Below are 17,642 nucleotides of genomic sequence, written 5' to 3' on the forward strand. Positions count from 1 at the left end.
CCGTAACTGACCCACTCGATCTAAGATGGCGGAATGTCTGAGGTGACCAGTATTCTACGGTACATATTCAGCTATCCTTTCGCTTCCTTCCAACTTTGAATAGTATCATTTAGTATAGAACTAGTGCATTGGATCTTTTAGAGTTCTGTTACCGAGAAATTCAACGATCGAAAGATACAGCTGACAGACCTGAATAGCAGACTTAGGAGATTGTCGATGAGACAAGAAAGACAGTGTTTCATTTTTTTCTTAGAGGGCACAGCAACGAATCCTGCAATCTGATCTGTTCTTAGCGCGGTCCGTATTTTCCTACCTCTGCCTACGGGCACGGTAACGCTTTCGTGAGTCGCCGAGTTCCCAGGAGATTGTCGATGTGATTGGAAAGACAGTGTTATATGCAACTGGGCCCAAGGTTGTCACAGAGCCACCTCAGTGTCATGTTTGTAGCATGCATTTAAATTTTGGATAATGGAAATTTGATAGATATATTTTAATTTAATATTTTTACTTCTTATTTTCACACAGTTATTAACTCTTCATAGCCATTTGGGCTGGGTTTGAGTCCAATTGGTGATTGAAGCATTACCCCTTGCAGGGGCTGTCAGCAATTTTTCAAGTGGGTAGAGAAATGAAAAGAGTAGCTGGGGTTTAAGAATCTTCTTGGGGAAGAAGTGGGAAGGGGTAGGAATGGAGATTTAGGAAACAAAAAACCTTAGATAAGCTAAGATACTTTGAAAAAGTGTTGACAATCAATCATAATTTTATTCTGACAAAATAGTTTCACTGTGGGATTCAGAACAATTACATCCACTTGCACAAAAAGAGCTTGCGTGACTTGTGACTGACAAGTATGGCTTGACCCATGACTGTTTAGTAACAGTGTGATGAACAAGAGAACAATGGAAACAAATAAAATGAGCCAAAATCATGGTGCTGCAAACATTTTGGGATGCCACCCATCTCTGGCAGAAATTATCAGCTTGCTTGCTGTATGCCTTCTGAAAAAAGGTAAGGTGAGATTTTTTTTGGACATTGTTTTTATCTAGGAGATAGTGTAGTGTCTTGCAGTATTTTATGATGTAAATGCATGTTCAAACTTTTTAACAAATTTGTTTGAGTAAAGATTTGATTAATTTTATCCTGATAAAAGTTTTTTGGGTTGGGCCAGAGTATTGTGTACTGATGTCAGTTTGAAGGATGATTTATGTGCACTTGTCTTTCCATCTGTGAAACTGACTCATCAATAACACTCAAAATGTAACAAAAAGAAACGACCATATGCCTGAGAGTTGTCTCTGAATTTGGATTGGGGTCACGAATTTAGTTATTTTGCTATAATCAACTGGCATGATGTTATATTAATACTGAAGTACTAATTTCGAAAACTGGCTAATTTCTTAACGTTTGTGAAGTGGAAGATGTTAGGAAAATGCAGTTAGTCTGATAATCAGTGGACCAATAACAGTATAATTAAAGAATAATCATCCTCAGGCTCTGAGAATCTTATTGTATAATACCCACGATAAAGCAGAGGGTATTATTCAAGAATATGACCTTCACTTTTTTCCCATTAATTGTTAACTATTTGGTTTGTTGCAATGCGATTAAAAAACACCTCTTGTCCCTGTTTGGCTTTAAAAATATAACCCAAATTTGAAATTTAGCTGTAATTAAGTCATACAAGTACTTATATTACCATATTTGTCCTCGTATAGGTTGCAGAAAAATAGGGGTGCAACTGAAATGCAGGGACAAGCATTGTGGCTCCAAACAATATACCTTGGAAAATATTTATTTTGGCTGTAAGTTTCCTCTTTTTTTAACTGAGTGAAATAAAGGCATGTAGCAGTCTATTAATTTTCGGCTGATTACCTGCAGTTAGTCTGTTAATTTTTCCACAAACAGGGTAATACGATAATTTTTAAAGCTTCTGGTAAAGTTTTAAAACTATAAGTAGGCAAAAAACAGATGATAAGATCCACTAAAGATACTCTTCAAAAAAGTGTGCAATAACTCATTTATTTTGCACAGATTGCTCATTGTCATATGAGACTTTTATGCTCTTGATGAAAGCTGAAGCGAATCAAAAACACATCTACAAAACTCAAGAACAGAGCTTTTATCTTGTTTGTACACTCCCTTTCTTACCTTGTCAATTTCTCAGCTTGTTTCTTTGTTTAGTTTAAAAAACAATTAACAAAAAATTAAAAATAAAAGAATTTAATTACAAAAAAGCAGGCTTCAGAGCAATTTACATGTGAAATAATGGATTCACTTCCAAACATATTTGGTATAGTTCTCACAATGAACCTTCTTCGTGACTTGCTTAGCTGTAGCTCTGTTACTTTCAGCAAACTCTGAGCAAAACTGACTAGCCTTGATGAGAGCCATTGAATTAGGTTTTCTGTTAAAGAGCCAATCAACATTGAAAAAGTAGATCTGACTGCTATGAAAGGATGGATCCAATATGGATACACTATCTTCTGCTGCATCCATGAAATGGGATGCTTGAAATTTGTCCATATTAAAATTAACTGCTTGTGCAGAGGTGTTCATAGAATTGAATAATGAATGCTCAATTACTCAACACATATACTCCTATTCAAATAACTTAAGAGACATACTGACTCACCAATAAGCACAAAATGCCATTCAAAAGGTACAGAAAGAGAAAGTTGGCTCAACTTCATAATGCAGATATTTTGATGTTACAGTCAGGACAACTTTTCTTACATTTGCCATCTGGTTAACAGTACATGTAAAAAACCAAGAATTTTTATTCTCAACTAGGTTGTAAAGTAATTGATCTATTGAACTTTTTTTACTGTGTAGAACAAGGATGACACCAAGCAACTCAGGAGGGACATTTCATTAGAATTAAAGATCCACATCAACAGTGGACAGAAACCAGAGTTTGAACATCAAATGTACAATCACTTGCCAAACGAAGAGGAACACAAAGATCATATTGACGAGGTTTGTTCTTTTTGATGAATATGTTTGTAAATTTTCATTTGTAACACACATGGCTTTTTGTAATGATGGCTGGCAAAAGGCCTTCACAAGTCACAACCATTAGTTATAGTCCCTGCTAGCAGTTTCATGTCATTACAGCCTGTGGTTTCTTAAGTTAAATGTGAATAACACAAGCATCAAGCAAAATCTAGTTGTGGGGATCTGAATTGGGTTTCAACCTATAATGCTTTGTTTTCAGCAAACCTACTAATGGTGACAAGATTGTTGACATATTGACCTTTTTAGCACTCTATTCCTTCAATTTTATCTCTTTTGCCCATGTTAGTTGACCTATTCACTCCTACTCCCCAAAATAATGTTTTGTAGTGTTTCCATGAACCTTTAGCTACAAGTTGTTGTTGTGTCAAGTACTACATAAAATTACAGACAATATACAAGACTTGTTAGTAGTGAGAGGTACAAACTGAGTTTCTTTTCACAACTTAATTTTTTAAATGTCCTAATCACTGGACCTCCTAAAAATACAAAATACAAGTACAAAATTTGGTGCAAAATACAAGTCCTTCTTTATATACAAGTAAGTAAGTAAGTAAGTAAGTAAATAAGTATCTTTATTTGAGGGTCAAATACATCCAGCATCATAATGACGCTAATTGGGGACACTATATTAAGAAGCAAATTTAAAAAGAAAGGATAAACATTAAAATACAATTCTAAAAATGCAGAAAATATATGCTAGAAAAAAGAGTACAAATTTAAAAAAAATGTGTCGTAAAGATACTTTAACCATATAGTAAAATGTGAGTGAAATATTAGCTGTTACATAGAATACACAAGTTACAGCCACTAGATTCTAAAATTGTTATGTCCATCTCACGAATTTTTCTTTTAAAAATAGCTAAAGATGATGATTCCCTAGTTTTCTTAGATAATTTTGCCCATAGATGTGGTCCCAAGTACTTAATTGAATGTTTTCCAAAGCTAACTGTTCTAAAACTTGGCAAGTTAAAGTCAGAGTTTCTTGAATTATTCTTCTTATTACTCAGGCTAAACAGGTCACAAAGGTAGCTATGTGCCATACTATGTTTCATGTTATACATCAGTATTAGTATATCCTGTAGTCTTCTGTTGTTTAGAGATGGTCGGTTTGCCATAACTAATAGCTGCTCATACGTGGATGTTTTGTTGAGGATGACAGTCGCTAGGGCTTTCTCCCCCTTATGTTCCAGTTTTCTTTGTTGGATGCCCTTGCAAAGTGCCAGATTTTCTGACAATATGTTAAGTGTGGTAATATTGAAGACCTATAGACACTAATTTGGCTCATTCAGGTACTAATTTCTTCATCTGCATTAATCAAATGAAAAGTGCAAGTCACACTTCAATAATAACAGCTCTAAAGTTTTCTTGTTTTTCTTCTCTGAGTCAGCTACCAACAAAATTGTGTTGTACTCTGTAGGTCTGGTATAAAATTTTACTTGTGGTATAAAATGACAACCTTGTATCTTCCATCTCTATACCCCTTTCCAAGCTTGGGAATGCTTTGGACTGTGCATAACCATTTGTAGATGAGAATTCCAATGCACTTCTGTAATTTCATATAGTTGCTTTCACCTCATGCAAATGTTTCTCTGTTATAAGACACACCTGACTCTCTTGGCACCACTGCTAGTTCAGTGGAAAGTCAGACTGAGGAAGCGAGATGGCTAGCTGTGTTGGAATGTGTTACTGAATGCTTGTTACAGTCAAGCTTTTTTGATTTGGGTACTGGTAGACTGGGATCACCTAGGTATCTCTTATACTTCCTAATGTGGTATCTTTTTTTATAAAAATGCAGGTAAAACACAATTGTAATCACATTCAAAATTGTGATTGGCTTGTGTTATTTCCCACCTTTGCCATGAACATAACTTAAGAGGGTTAAGAGTCTTTGTTTCCTCGACAACTTTCAGCCACAAATCGTGCATTTTTGTTCAATTCTTGTCGATTATTTCTACATAGAGTGAATTCACATCATTATTTATATTGTCATCAGAACATGGATCCAAGATATCCATTGTCCAAGAGCAGAGAACCGGCCAGAGAAGTCAGAAGAGTTTTGTGTACTTCTCTTGAGACTGCAATTGGGCAAGTCAGCAGATTCTCTTTGCTAACAAATGACAATTCCCAAAAGATCCATGTGATCATGCCCATGATTGGAAACAAAGAAAACTCCATTTGGCGCTCATCTTTGAATGTACTTTTCATCAGTTGATCAAGCGTGCATCAAATTATTTCTTTTTTCAACTGTTTTGCTTAATATAACATTTCTAAAGATGGGTTCTATTGTGGTTCAGTGGGAAAATGAGAACAGCATGAGTGGTGTAAATGAAAAGAAAGTCATTGGAGTTAGAATAAGGGACAACAGTTGACAAATCTACTGGTACAAATAAACAATGGTCGATTGGCCATTCTACTGGTACAAATAAACAATGGTCAATTGGCCATTTATAAAGCAAGGATTTTGAAAGTTTGTGGCCAGTGATATTTGTTGTGGGATCAAAATCTTACCAAAGAATAGATTTAACAGCTTGAATTAAGCTTACTTAATGCTCGGCGCAACTGAAACTCAAATAATTCTGAGAATTGAATCATTTGACAAAGAATATCACAAACATGAATTATTGAGGTCTGTCTTCTATTCTTTGGTATACTGCAGCCAATTTTTTTAAATGTTGAGCCATATTACACTGGAAATGGTCTGCATAAATTGTGTAGAAAAAGTAATACGCTGAATTGCACTGTTATTCTTTTAAAATGTTTGGCTAAGCTATTTGTTAATGAAACGACATCAAACACATGCTGGTTCATTGCAAATAAATTATGAGATCTTTGTCACATACAGTCTGTGTATTCATGTACTGTTTGAATCATGTATGATCAACAGCTTGGGTAAGATAATGGGATCCCAGTGGAGGTGTCAGTATGTTCTATAGCTAGTTGGAAGGTTTTGGACCCTCAGTGGATTGATGGGGTCTACAGCTTGTTTAGAAAATTTTATCCTCTTAATTTGAAGGGCTAGGTTACAAAAGGGATTGATAAGATATCCCATCTGGTACATTTCATAAATCTGTGGTCTCCAGTGTTAGGCAGGATCACTTTAAGGATTTTTGTTAAAATCCCAAGTAAGAAGCCGTCTGAAATTTTAAACATGGTCCAAACTGGGATTGGCAGGGTCCCAGGTGTGATCCTGCCCAGGATATGATTTTCCAGGTGGGATGCTATCAGAAATTTAAGGCGGGATTCCAACTTCTGGGATCCCAGGTGGGATTGGCAGGATGCATTATTTTTTTATACTAACCCGAAGACTTATTCTAAAATGAACTCTCACAATTTCTAATTAAACAAATGACCAAAACCGGGAACACCATTTTTTACCTAATTTGAAAGCATTTATATTTGTGCATAAACAAGAACAGTTAAAACCCATAAAAAGAGCCAACTGGCTTGCTGTAGAGTCATTTAATTTTTAGTATTTTTCATGGCCTCCACCATTGCACCCATAAACTGCAATATCATTTTAATTTGCTGCATTTGAGATTTCTGCATCCCCTCCAACACCTTCATCAATTTATCCCCTTGCTCTTTACTCCCTCCATAGTTGATGCTATTGCACTATCCTCATGTTTGGCTGCTGTATTTTGCCTTTTCTTGTGCTGCCTTTGTTCCTTTTGGACATTGTCCAGTGTTTTCTCATGATTGGCAACATCACTACTTGTGGCAAATCCTTTTGGAGATGATGAGGTGCTGGTACTTGTACTTGTTTTAGCCAAGGCAGTGAAAGTGTTGGCTGGGAAAGCCACTGCACTCTCCTCTACATTTGTAAATGATCAGGGTTCTCAGTTGAACCCGTAACCCGTAACACCTGTCACGGGTGTCACAGGTAAGTGTTACGGCTGTCAAAGTGCTTCAACCAGTAGATCAATTCGTCTATCAAATGCAAATAAAAGAACGGCTTTTTGAGTAAATTGCTGGGTAAACTATTGACTGTTAGTTGCTTTCGCAATGTACCTTTCTTCGGTTTTAGTTGTCAAAGTGAATAGCCATTTTGCAGACCTTAGAATAACCGAACAATCGCTTCACGTCTCCGCAACGTTGAATATGGCCGCCATATTGAATTTGTAAATTTGAACCCAGGCCTCTCGCAGATGTCGTCTTTCTACGTGCAAAAACATGGCCGATTCATTCATTAACAAATATTTGCGCTATCTTATACTCTTTCTCATTTAGATATATAGCAGTTACTGGGTCAGTGTGGCCTTGAGAATTAGTTTTTGTAAGTGGGTGCCCCCATTTGGAGAGGACTGGTTACCTAATAATTATTTTTGTATAAAATGAATGCCATTAACTCAGAAAGCAAAGCATTGTTATTGCAGGTTAATATTTCATTGAATATTGCAGTGTAGTTTTCAGTTTGATAAGAGATAATTTCAACTTTCCGTAGTTCAAAGCCACTGAACAGATTACAGGCCCTTATGCTTCTTTTTGACACAAGACTGTGATGAGACAGTGTCATGTCAACTAAAGCCTTTGTTAGTTTACACTGTACTTTGCTAATTGACAAATTGATTGTTGAGTACTGTTCTATTGATAACTTTTCCCATATGTCATAAAACAACCTTCATCGGCCAGGTTTTTTTTACTTTGGAATGGACATTTGTGTGTAGGGGTTGCACAATCCAATTTATAGACCCATTTCAAGCGTGACGTCACATCACGTGACATTTCGAACTGGAGGACAAGCTTCAGTTTGTTTACAACATGGCGGCAAAAGCGACTACGAAGCGTGGGTTGTTACCCGGTTATTTTGAGAGTCTACAGCAGAAAGAGTCAAAGGAAAGGTAACTCGAAAAGTTAAAGTCTATCGAAGGACAAGATCCGTACGAAATTCCGCGCAAAGAGTGGATTGACGATGTCGATTGCAGGCCAGACGTAACTTACATAAACATGGGGATGTATCTGTTTTTTACCCTTGGTGAATGCTGGTATCTTGATAGTAGAACAAAACAATCCAACTGATTCTTGAATGTCAAAGCCCCTGTCTGCTAAGATGAAATCTCCTGGAGTAAGATGGTCAAGTAGGCCACTGTTCTCTGTAAGGTGTTTGTCACTAACCCTCCCACCCCACCCTTCGGAGATAAAACTTACTGTACCTTGGGGAGTAATACCTATCAGATACTTAACAGTGTTATGATGTTCATATGAAGAAAATGTTTGGGCCCTTGCAAGTGGATTTAAAGTATCTTGTAATCTCAAAGTTCATGTGTTCTAACATTTACCATTGTATCTAACATATATTTAAACTCTAACTGGCACGGAATCTCCATTCCTCCGCACAGCTGCTTACAGTGTCGTCTGCGACCGATCACTTCAACGCTGATTTCCCCACTACGTGCAAGAAAATACCACGCCGTGGTATTTTCTTGCACGTTTTTAGGGCTTCTTGACATAAATAGCCGCACTTTTATAGGAAATTCAACTAGTGTTCCATCCCCCAAGCTATCTAAAAGTCTGTCCCAATCAATTGGAAGGGAGCAGTTGGAAAAATCCTGTTTTTCCAACAGTACATTTCCAAAGTCTTGGCTTTTTTTCCCCTTTCCCCTGAAAAGATACTGGAAAACATCATGCCTGAATGGAATGATTGTTGGAGATAAACTCTTTGAGGCAAGGTTTTCCAAAATTGCAGCATGCAAGGCATCCACACTTGAACTAATTAACTCCTGGGTAGGCTTTGGGTTTAAATATGCTCTAAAAAGGGAAAAAATCAATAAAGACAATTTATTTTTGGTCAGATAGAGATAGATACCTGTACAGTTGAAAAATGTACTTGAATTTTATATACAAAAATGCCAAAGATTAACCATCAAACAGGGAAATTGAATCACTAAATATTGCCTATGACAATAAGACAACAATCGGTTTATTTAAAAAATTAGAATTTTCAAAATATTTGCTTTCACGGGTTTTAAGATTGTAACATCGGAACTTGTGACTAAATTATTTGATCAAATCGTAGAATCTCAGAAATGCTACTGTCAAGTTCCATATTAATGCCCAATGAGAGAACTTATCTTAATCAAAACACCGTTCTCACTTCAGTGCCAACGAATTAAGGTTTTCTTCTGGTTCCCAAGTGTTGGAGAGGGAGCCGTAGCCCTTCCACTTCACAAGATATTCAACCTAAGGCGTAATTGAGATATATTTTAGCCTGATTATTGACTGACTCCATTTGAGTACATCAGATCGGACAAACAAAACGAAGCAACTTACCTTGCCTTTGCGGTTTCTCTTTGAAATCACACGTTCCACCTCATAATATGGTCCCTTGGCTGATGATTTCAGCCTCTTTTGATCATTAAAAAAATCGGCAGTGCTCAAATTATTCAATTCGCGGTAAAAGGAACACGTCTTCTTAGCCGCCATTTTTAGATCGAGGCAACCTTAGCAGCTATTCAACATTCGCATAAAATGAGCCTACGGTCGGAACCGCTGGCTGTCCTTGATTTCTGGCCATGCCCCAATATAATTGTAAATACCTGTACCTTAAGAATAAATGACAATGTTTTACTATCATGTCAATCCTACCATTAATAAATCTCTGACCTATATACAAGATATGCTACTACAATTCACAGGTGGCATTATTAATTTTTCTTCTCTCGTAGTCTTTTGCTCTTCCTGTTTTCCCTGAGATCATGTTCCCAATAGGAACTTTTCCTTTTACTGTAGGTTCTCTTTGCACGCTCACTGTCGCGTAGATTCCATTGTCTGGACTCAAGCTTAAGAATGTCAGCAGGAGCATCCCATTTGTTAGATTTTTTGTGAACTATAGCCCTGGCCATATCATTGTTTTTTTCAACTCCTTGCCCTGTAAACAGTTTGATAGTTCTATAGTTTTGCAGAAATATGGGAATGTGGTAGACCATAGCATGCATGTATGGGGTTACATTAGCTCTTTTATAGCCATGCCTTTTTTCTCCTAGTGATGTAAACAGATTCACCCATTCCTTTGCTTTCCAGAAGTAGTCATTTATCATTTCTGTGGAGGGATTCCTGCAGGTTACAGTGCTATATATTTCCCTAAACTTTTCCCATACAGTTTTTACTACTTCAACTGTATCTGGCTGAATAATCCCATTGAGTTTGGTTGGAAGTTCATTAAGCAATTTTTTCTTGTCTGACCCCAAGAGGCTAGTAAAATCGTATTGCCCAGACCCTTTCCCATCAGCATTTGTTTTTTCCCATATGTCAAAGGAGACCCCACATGATCGAATTGCTGCCTGCAAATTTTTTAGGTGTTCATTTTTTTGTTGACATTTCCTCTTGTCCCAGTTTTTGCTTCTGTCCCAGTCTAAGGCATCCCGAACCAAATTTTCTATGAGAACATCTGAAATCCTTAATAGAAGGTGCAGTTCATCCAACACTACATGATCGAGCTCTATATGAAGTAGAGGCTCATGTTCACAGCAATATTTGTCATTTTGTTTCTTTTTCTTTACTAGTTCAAACATCTCTGTAAGAGTTCTCCTTAGATCTGGAGATTGATAATGGTCTAAATTGAAGCTTGTGTCCCACCTCATGTCTTTGTGTATTTTGCACCATACACATGCATAGTGTGAGGTAGCACCCTTCAAACCCATCACAAGTAAAATGAATTTGTAATCGCCCCCTAGGAAAAATTCCAAATTAATTGATTTGCCACCCACTTCTATTTTCTTCTTACTTATAAGAGAATTGATGTCCTTGAAGACATCTTCAAATGACTGCCTTAAGGTATTGTAGTGTTCTTTACCCTTCACAACAGCTATGGTGTGGTTACCTTTTGCTGCCATAACTTCATCATCTGAATGGAGTAGGGCAAAACTCATAAGTATGAAACTAGAATTTCTGGTCATTCTCGCCCCATCCCCTGAAATTTTGATTTGTACATGATCCACATGTGGATGGCTTGCCACATAGTCTTGAACCCTGTCTCTCAGAAGGTCAGTGAATGATGTCTGTGCCCCTTCCGTCTCACCGGGGGTGGAGGTGATATGACAGATGTCATTCAGCTGACTTCTCCTTTGCTTTACAAGGTATGACTTTGGCAAGCCATCAACTACCATTGTAAGCTCATGATAAAAGTTGTCTCCAACACAAAATTTATCTAATAAAAATAGCACCTTTTCTACTTTGGACTTCTCCTCTTCAGACAGTGAGTCAAATGCATTTGAGTTCCCATTGTAATTTGACATCTGGTCTTCAGCCATTACTGTGTGACTGATGCCAGTCTTTTGCTCATTCATAGTCATTGACTCTAGTTCCAGTCCAAATGACTTTGCAAACCACAAAGCAGTTTTGGCTCTACACATAAATTCCTTTAAAGTGCGAGACTTCTTCTTCACCTCTGATATATCTTTCCCCACATAAGTTTTGTCTGAATTTTCAATTTTCTCGAAGTAATGTTGGAGTTCTTCATTCTTTGACTGAAGGTTAGACAAACTTTGTTCCTTCTCTTGAATGGCTAAATACATTTCTGCAAATAGCTGTTTACTCTCTGCTTCAAGATGCTGGTAATTCTGCTTCCACTCCTCCAGTTCATCTCTAATAGCCTCAGTTTCTTCCCTCAAGCAAGTTACTGAAAGTGTTTGTCCTTCAAAAATGTGGAATCTTCTCACTTTTGAGTTAAGTTCCTCTCTCTTGCTACCTCCTTTGGCCTTTGCATATAAATTCTGGACCATTCCAGCAATTTTTGCAAGGGTATTGTTTACTTCTTTTCGTATTTGCTCATCAGCAGTTATGGCAAAGGTATGATGAGGAATACAATACTCAAAAAGGTCAACATAGGTGTATTCCTGGACTGCTGCAGGACTTAGATCACTGCTAGTTGATGCTGACTGATTAGGCTGACTTGCCACAGCAGCTGTCTTTCTAACCTTCTTCTGCAACCCTAGGAATTCATGCCAAGCCTTTATCAATGGATAGGGAATATCCACTGCCACAATGACATTTTTTGTGACTGCCTTTGCAGCATAATTTAAAGAGGGGCTTTCGATGCTCAATTTCCATTTTAAAAAGGATTCCAGTGGAGGTCTGTCAGACATTCTATAATTTTAAATTTTACGTCTACTAATAAACGAATTAGTTCCAAGCCAAATCAATGTTCTGAGACTTAATTTCACACTACAGGAATTGTGCGAAGGCCATAAACAGCAAAAAATTTGCATTTTATCACGTTTCTGGAGCCTTCAGTGGCTCTTAAACAGCGGTAATTGCCTATTAAAGCTTCACAAAATGGCGGTTTGTTGACACCGATTTCGGAGGTTTTCTTGTCATGATTAAGACACATGTTTGCACCGCTTTGCAGCCAAATTTTCTCAGCGAGATGCTCTCATTCGAAACTTGAATTTCCGCATTATTCAGATCTATTTCGCCGAATGTTGGAGAACTTACGAGCTTTCAAATAGCTGTGGAATTGAGGAGCAACCTTCGTAGAGGAAGTTAAGATGTGTGGAGTTGGTTCATGGACACGTACGGCAAACTTGTTGGGAATGAAAGTATGTAATCAATTACCAATTTAAGACCGCTAAGTCGCCACGAAAAGCCCAAAAGATGGTCCACTGCTGCCGAATTTTGGCACGTCGTTACTGCGAGCGACTTTGCGTGAGGTATGTTTAGGGTGTTTTATCATGTTTTAGATGTGTGGAACTTGACTTTTCACATGTACGATTTAATTACAAATGGATTTCTTACTTCTCTCATACAAAGCTTTTATGAAGCTGCCATATTTAAAGTCCACAAATTGCTAGGAGTGCGCATGCTTAGGGGCCATGTTGTCCTCGATTTCTGGCCATGCTATTCGAGAGAATTCGCGAGGCAAATGGCCGACCGTTTTGTCGTCCTTCACTACTTTCACAGCGTGTTTGTTTATTGGGTTGTTAAACTCTCGTCTAGAAACAAGCTTTTCCCCGATCGATGGTTTCCATACGTCTTTATAAACATGATATCCACGCACAGCTGATGCGAAAGCGAACGTTTCCATGTTGTTTACTGATCGTGGTCTACTGTGTGATTCGGCCCAGGCTTTCTGTAATGTTTTTTAGCCAATCAAAGAAGAGTGCATCTGTAAAGCATTGCTAAGTTACCTAACTAAGCCGAATGTTTCAGGCTTTTACGTGGTCCTGTTTTTTTGCGCGAAAATTGATTCCTAGAGAAGTGTATGTTCATTATTTGACAATATTCTCAGGTTATACAATATATAGCGTGGATTCTAACCCATTTTTATTTTATTTGTTAATTTTTGTTGAAACTCACCACTATTTCATACCACATGAACTGCGATCAAACATTGTTTTGTGGGTCATGAAAATATATGTTTTGGGATAGCTAAATTCATTGGCAATGAGTACTTGATGAAATCCTTACTAGGGTACGCCAAAGCCCAGGAATTTCATGAGGAAGATTAATTTATATATATTTATATAGCTTTTAAAAATATGCACATACTGGTATTCAAAAGTGCTTTGCATTACATCAAGTATTATAAACTAATACTGAATCCTTTCCTAAAAAAATATGCTCAGAGATATTTCTGAAAAGTAGCTAGGCTGCTATAGGATCTCATTGGTGATGGCTTTTACCCAACAAAAGAAAAATACATGCATAAAGAATATTCAAATGATATAAAAATGCATAGCTGGTAATATTTTATTTTAGGTTACTTTTTTAAGGTAGTTTTGTTGGAAACAGTGTATCTGGTAATTGACATCAGGGAAGTTAGATGAACATTCTGCAGTATGTAGACACAGCAGTTACGTAGATGTGTAACTCAATATGATTATTGGGGCTTCTCATCCCAGAATACTCTTAGTCAACTCACGTAGGGGAAAATGGTATCAAACACTGGCCTGATCAGCCATATTTCTGGTAAACAGACATTTACCTGTACCACTGTAATGTTCATGTGTTGGGAACCACATGGCATAGTCCTCAGTTGCAACTGTTAAAGGTGGTGAAACATTAAACATTAGAAAGAAGCATGAAAGTTCATTTTCTTTCAAATTGTCTGCCCATCATAGACCCAAACATGAAGTTAAATTGCACTTCCTTAAATACACTAAGAACTGTCCATGAGAATTCCTTTGAAGCAAAGGGTTGTTCATAAAGTTGGTCAATTATTCCAAACTTCTCCTTTCCTGATTCACAGCCAGCAAATAAACAATACTTGCTCTTCATTTTTGTTGTTGGTTGAACATGTACAGGCACTCATGGGAGAGTTCTGCTTTGCTTCAGTGCTGTGTTGTGAAAACATCGCAGTTACAGTTTGAAGGCCAGCATGGAGAGCCATGAAACCTCTTCATAGTGTGGTTCCAACTGACCTCCTTGAGGTCTCTATTATTAAATGGATTGTTAAACATATACAGTATATTTCATGATGACAAAAAACACGTGCAAGGAAAGTTGAACATTTTGACAAATTTGATTCTATTAATGCAGTTTTGAGTTGACGACCTTTACCACTCAAATGTGAATTTATTTTAGATACTAATTTATTAGTAGCATTTATCCAGGTTGGAAAAGCTGGATTGATTGGAAGCCTGCAGAGAACTATTTAAATACCAAAATATGTTTAGCAATGTAAAGTGTTAAAAGTTTAGCAGCAAGCTTAAATTAAATGGGAGCTTGTTAAAATAGTATAAGTGTAACAAAGTACATGTAGAAATATAAAATGAAAAATGAGCCCTCAAAAAAAAATTAAAAGATGTGCATACATTTTATAATACATTACAGTGCATATTACATTAATTACAAATTAAAATTTAAAAAATAAGAATAAAAGCATTACAACTAAGCAAATTGTATTATTATCTGCAAAAGCTGGAATCCCCCTACAGTAATACCTATGGTACCTAAACAAGGCTAGAAAAGGCTATTCCATTGTTCTCATATACAGCCTTGGGTGAGGAGCAACATTTACCTTGGTTTGGATGGACCTTTGTAATGTTATACAAAATTAATTTGTGTATGAGAAGGATAGGGTCTGTATTGTTGGACTTTATCTTGATGACACTGAGCCAAAACTGGGGTACACATGTTGAACTAGTGGCAAAGACTAGGAAGGGCTCAAACTAATTGTTAATTAGTTTGAAAATGTGGTTTCTTGATTTGTTCATTAATCTTTTCTAGAAAGAAAACAAAACTCAAGGAAACAGGTCTTACAATGCTCACTGTCAATTTCATGTGAAGCCAACAGTCTAGAATGACACTAGCTACTTCTTCATTGAAGTCATGATCAAGATTGGTGACATTTTCAGAAACTTAACAAGTAAATGAGCAATGAAATCATTAGAACTTATTTAAAACCCTAAACAGCAGTGTCAGGTAAATGACTTGTTTTGGTTACAGATTTACAGTGGAATACACAATGCATTAAGACAAACTATTATACCTCAAAAAGCTGGAATCCATCTGAAAGCAAAACCTATGGAAATTAAAGAAGACTAGAAAAGCCTTTTCCATTGATTGCAGGATAGCCATGAGTGAAGTAAAATATTGTTGAACTTTATGTTGACGACACCAAGCCCAATATGAAATTGAACTAAGTTATTGCCACTATTGCCACTATACATCTAATCTCTTAAAGTATTGACTTTGTGTTACTGCTGTTAAAGAAATTTCAGTTATTTCTCTAGTGATACAGTGTTCTCCACAGATTTTGGAGTAGTCAGCCCAATTTGTAAAGTAGCCGGCGGGTGTATGGCGAGTGCCCGAAGGGCACGAGCCCCTAGGGGGTCCGAGGGCATGCTCCCCCGGAAAATTTTCTAAAAATAGGTCTCCGGAGATGCAATTTGAGGCATTTTGGGCACTCTGTGGCAGGAAAAAATGTGTAATTTTTCTGTCAGTTTTTGTTTATATTTGGAGTCTGTAGTGATAAAAGAAATTATTTATTTCACTTATTTGTCTCCCAATACCAATACAATCATTACTTATTAGTTCACAGCATTTATCCTTTTACTTCTCTCAGTGAATTCAAAGTGAAACTCGATTTACATAAGTTAAGTTGATAAAGTTTTGAGATAACTAATCATCTTCCATATCAAACTCAAAGTCTGAATCAACGCCAGATTCAACATGTCCCATATCCATGGCATCCAGTGCGTCATGACACAAATCAGTATTGCTGGCAACTGCCTGAGCTACAACCTGGACGTTAGCATCAAGTTCAGTTTCCACAGATACTTCGATGTCTTCCTGGGCTGATCTAGAGGCCTGAAGGTCATCTGGAAATTCGACCTGTACTCCAATATCAGTCTTTGTGGCTGGATGGTAAAGACTGCCTTCATGGTCTGATCCTCCAACCATTGGGAGCTTCTTTAGTGATGGTAGATTTCTGAAGTGCGTCTTTCTCCAGACTTTGGTTGCTTCTACAAGCATCTCCTTGCACTCTTCGTCACCATGATCGGGACCATTTAGAGAAATGTGGAGCAGGCTGGCCATCATGTCATTCTTGAGTCGACTTCTCAACCTGCTCTTTACCCTCTTTACTGCACTTGCACCCCGTTCTACAACTGCATTGGACATGGGCTGGGTGAGGCAAATCTGAGCCGCATCCACAATTTGTGGGAAGTTGATTCTGTGAGCCGCCTGCTCTTTAACGACTTTTCTTAAAATGAACTCAGTTGGAGAGAGGTCATCTTTTCCCCTGAGAACAGCAGAGGGTACCTTCCATGATGACTTCAGGTACTTGAAGTTGTACCACTGCGCAAGTGTGTAATCTTTGTCAAACTGGAACTGCTTGCACAGCACGTTTACTTCATCCACACCATACTTCTTGAAGGCTGGATCTTCTGGCTTTGGGAGGCAGGTCGGATCGAAGATGGAAAATGCTTCAAGAACGGGTGCAGCCTCTTGAAATCTTCTATCTAGGTTCCTCTCGAGGGCAGTTGTGTAGTTTATTACTAGATTTTTCAGGAATGCCTCTACCTGGCCATCATCTTTAAGCTCCAGTTCCAAAGAAGCATAGTCTCCACCTGGTTGAATGGCTGTTTGCAACTCTGAACAAGGTCAAAAGAGGACCGGATTTCAGAAATTCTAGATTTGGTGCTATCAAGTGCAGGTCTGATGGAGGTGTAGCATGTGTGATCTTTTTGGAACAGCTTGCTAAGGGTATTAAGATGAGGTAGAACTGCATTCAATAGAAGCATCGTGCCAACAAACTTGGTGTTGTTCATTCTCTGGAGAAGACCTTGAGCTGTAGCATCAGCTTCCTTAAACTGCCTCAATGTCTGCATCAGGGCAACAAGATTTCGGCAGACGCTTGATACACTTTGGCCAGTTGAAAGCCACCGCGTCCTGCAAGCTTTCTGTATCTTGACTGCCAGAGACTTTGACAGTTTTTTCTGTTTTGCAGGGTCATCATTAGCATTAGACTGATATATGTTAGATAAAGTTAGCAGTTAAGAAGACAAAACCTTGATTAATAAATCAACTTTAATTAATTTATTAATTAACTAAAGTGAAAGTAGCCAATAAGTAATACTTTGAATGGCTTCTGCTTCTCATCTCTTCCCTTTTAGTTATTGTGAAATTTGATAGTCGCAATGGTGGTCTTAGTGTTACTGTATGGCTGCTGTATTGTTTTAACGCTCTGA

At 37.5% G+C, this 17,642-nt stretch overlaps 2 protein-coding genes and 1 long non-coding RNA gene across 5 annotated transcripts in view; 1 reads left to right on the plus strand and 2 right to left on the minus strand.

The window, feature by feature from the left end:
- Positions 1 to 2: 2 nt before the first annotated feature.
- The window catches only part of LOC113685255 (uncharacterized), a 27,967-nt gene continuing 10,327 nt past the window's right edge, over positions 3 to 17,642 (plus strand). Inside the window, exons 1-5 of one of the 3 annotated variants that reach the window (XR_016181313.1) lie at positions 14 to 59; positions 779 to 1,008; positions 1,716 to 1,802; positions 2,833 to 2,976; positions 5,009 to 6,197. This is a non-coding gene — a long non-coding RNA (uncharacterized LOC113685255). Of the gene's footprint in view, positions 1,009 to 1,715; positions 1,803 to 2,832; positions 2,977 to 3,214; positions 3,531 to 5,008; positions 6,198 to 17,642 lie in introns of those variants that run through there. The other 2 variants (XR_016181316.1, XR_016181315.1) reach the window with 2 other exon arrangements.
- On the minus strand, positions 8,265 to 9,437 carry LOC149036985 (uncharacterized). Its single transcript, XM_089188376.1, has 3 exons — positions 9,283 to 9,437; positions 9,107 to 9,192; positions 8,265 to 8,760 (listed from the first exon to the last, which is right to left on the minus strand). Exons 1-3 carry the CDS (start codon positions 9,433 to 9,435, stop codon positions 8,265 to 8,267), a joined length of 735 nt encoding a protein of 244 aa, XP_089044502.1. The 5' UTR covers positions 9,436 to 9,437.
- Positions 9,641 to 14,798, minus strand: LOC149036986 (uncharacterized). Its single transcript, XM_089188240.1, has one exon. It carries the CDS (start codon positions 12,093 to 12,095, stop codon positions 9,657 to 9,659), a length of 2,439 nt encoding a protein of 812 aa, XP_089044366.1. The 5' UTR covers positions 12,096 to 14,798; the 3' UTR covers positions 9,641 to 9,656.

Source organism: Pocillopora damicornis, chromosome 11 (genome assembly GCF_964200805.1).
Source record: "Pocillopora damicornis chromosome 11, jaPocDami1.2, whole genome shotgun sequence".
NCBI lineage: Eukaryota > Metazoa > Cnidaria > Anthozoa > Scleractinia > Pocilloporidae > Pocillopora > Pocillopora damicornis.

Excerpts from the sequence above, each read along its gene's own strand:
- LOC149036985 (XM_089188376.1), bottom strand. The coding sequence starts at position 9,435 with ATGGCGGCTAAGAAGACGTGTTCCTTTTACCGCGAATTGAATAATTTG. Across the intron at positions 9,193-9,282 it reads AGAGAAACCGCAAAGGCAAG|GTTGAATATCTTGTGAAGTG; the intron begins GTAAGTTGCTTC and ends ATTACGCCTTAG. Across the intron at positions 8,761-9,106 it reads CTTAATTCGTTGGCACTGAA|AGCATATTTAAACCCAAAGC; the intron begins GTGAGAACGGTG and ends TTCCCTTTTTAG.
- LOC149036986 (XM_089188240.1), bottom strand. The coding sequence starts at position 12,095 with ATGTCTGACAGACCTCCACTGGAATCCTTTTTAAAATGGAAATTGAGC.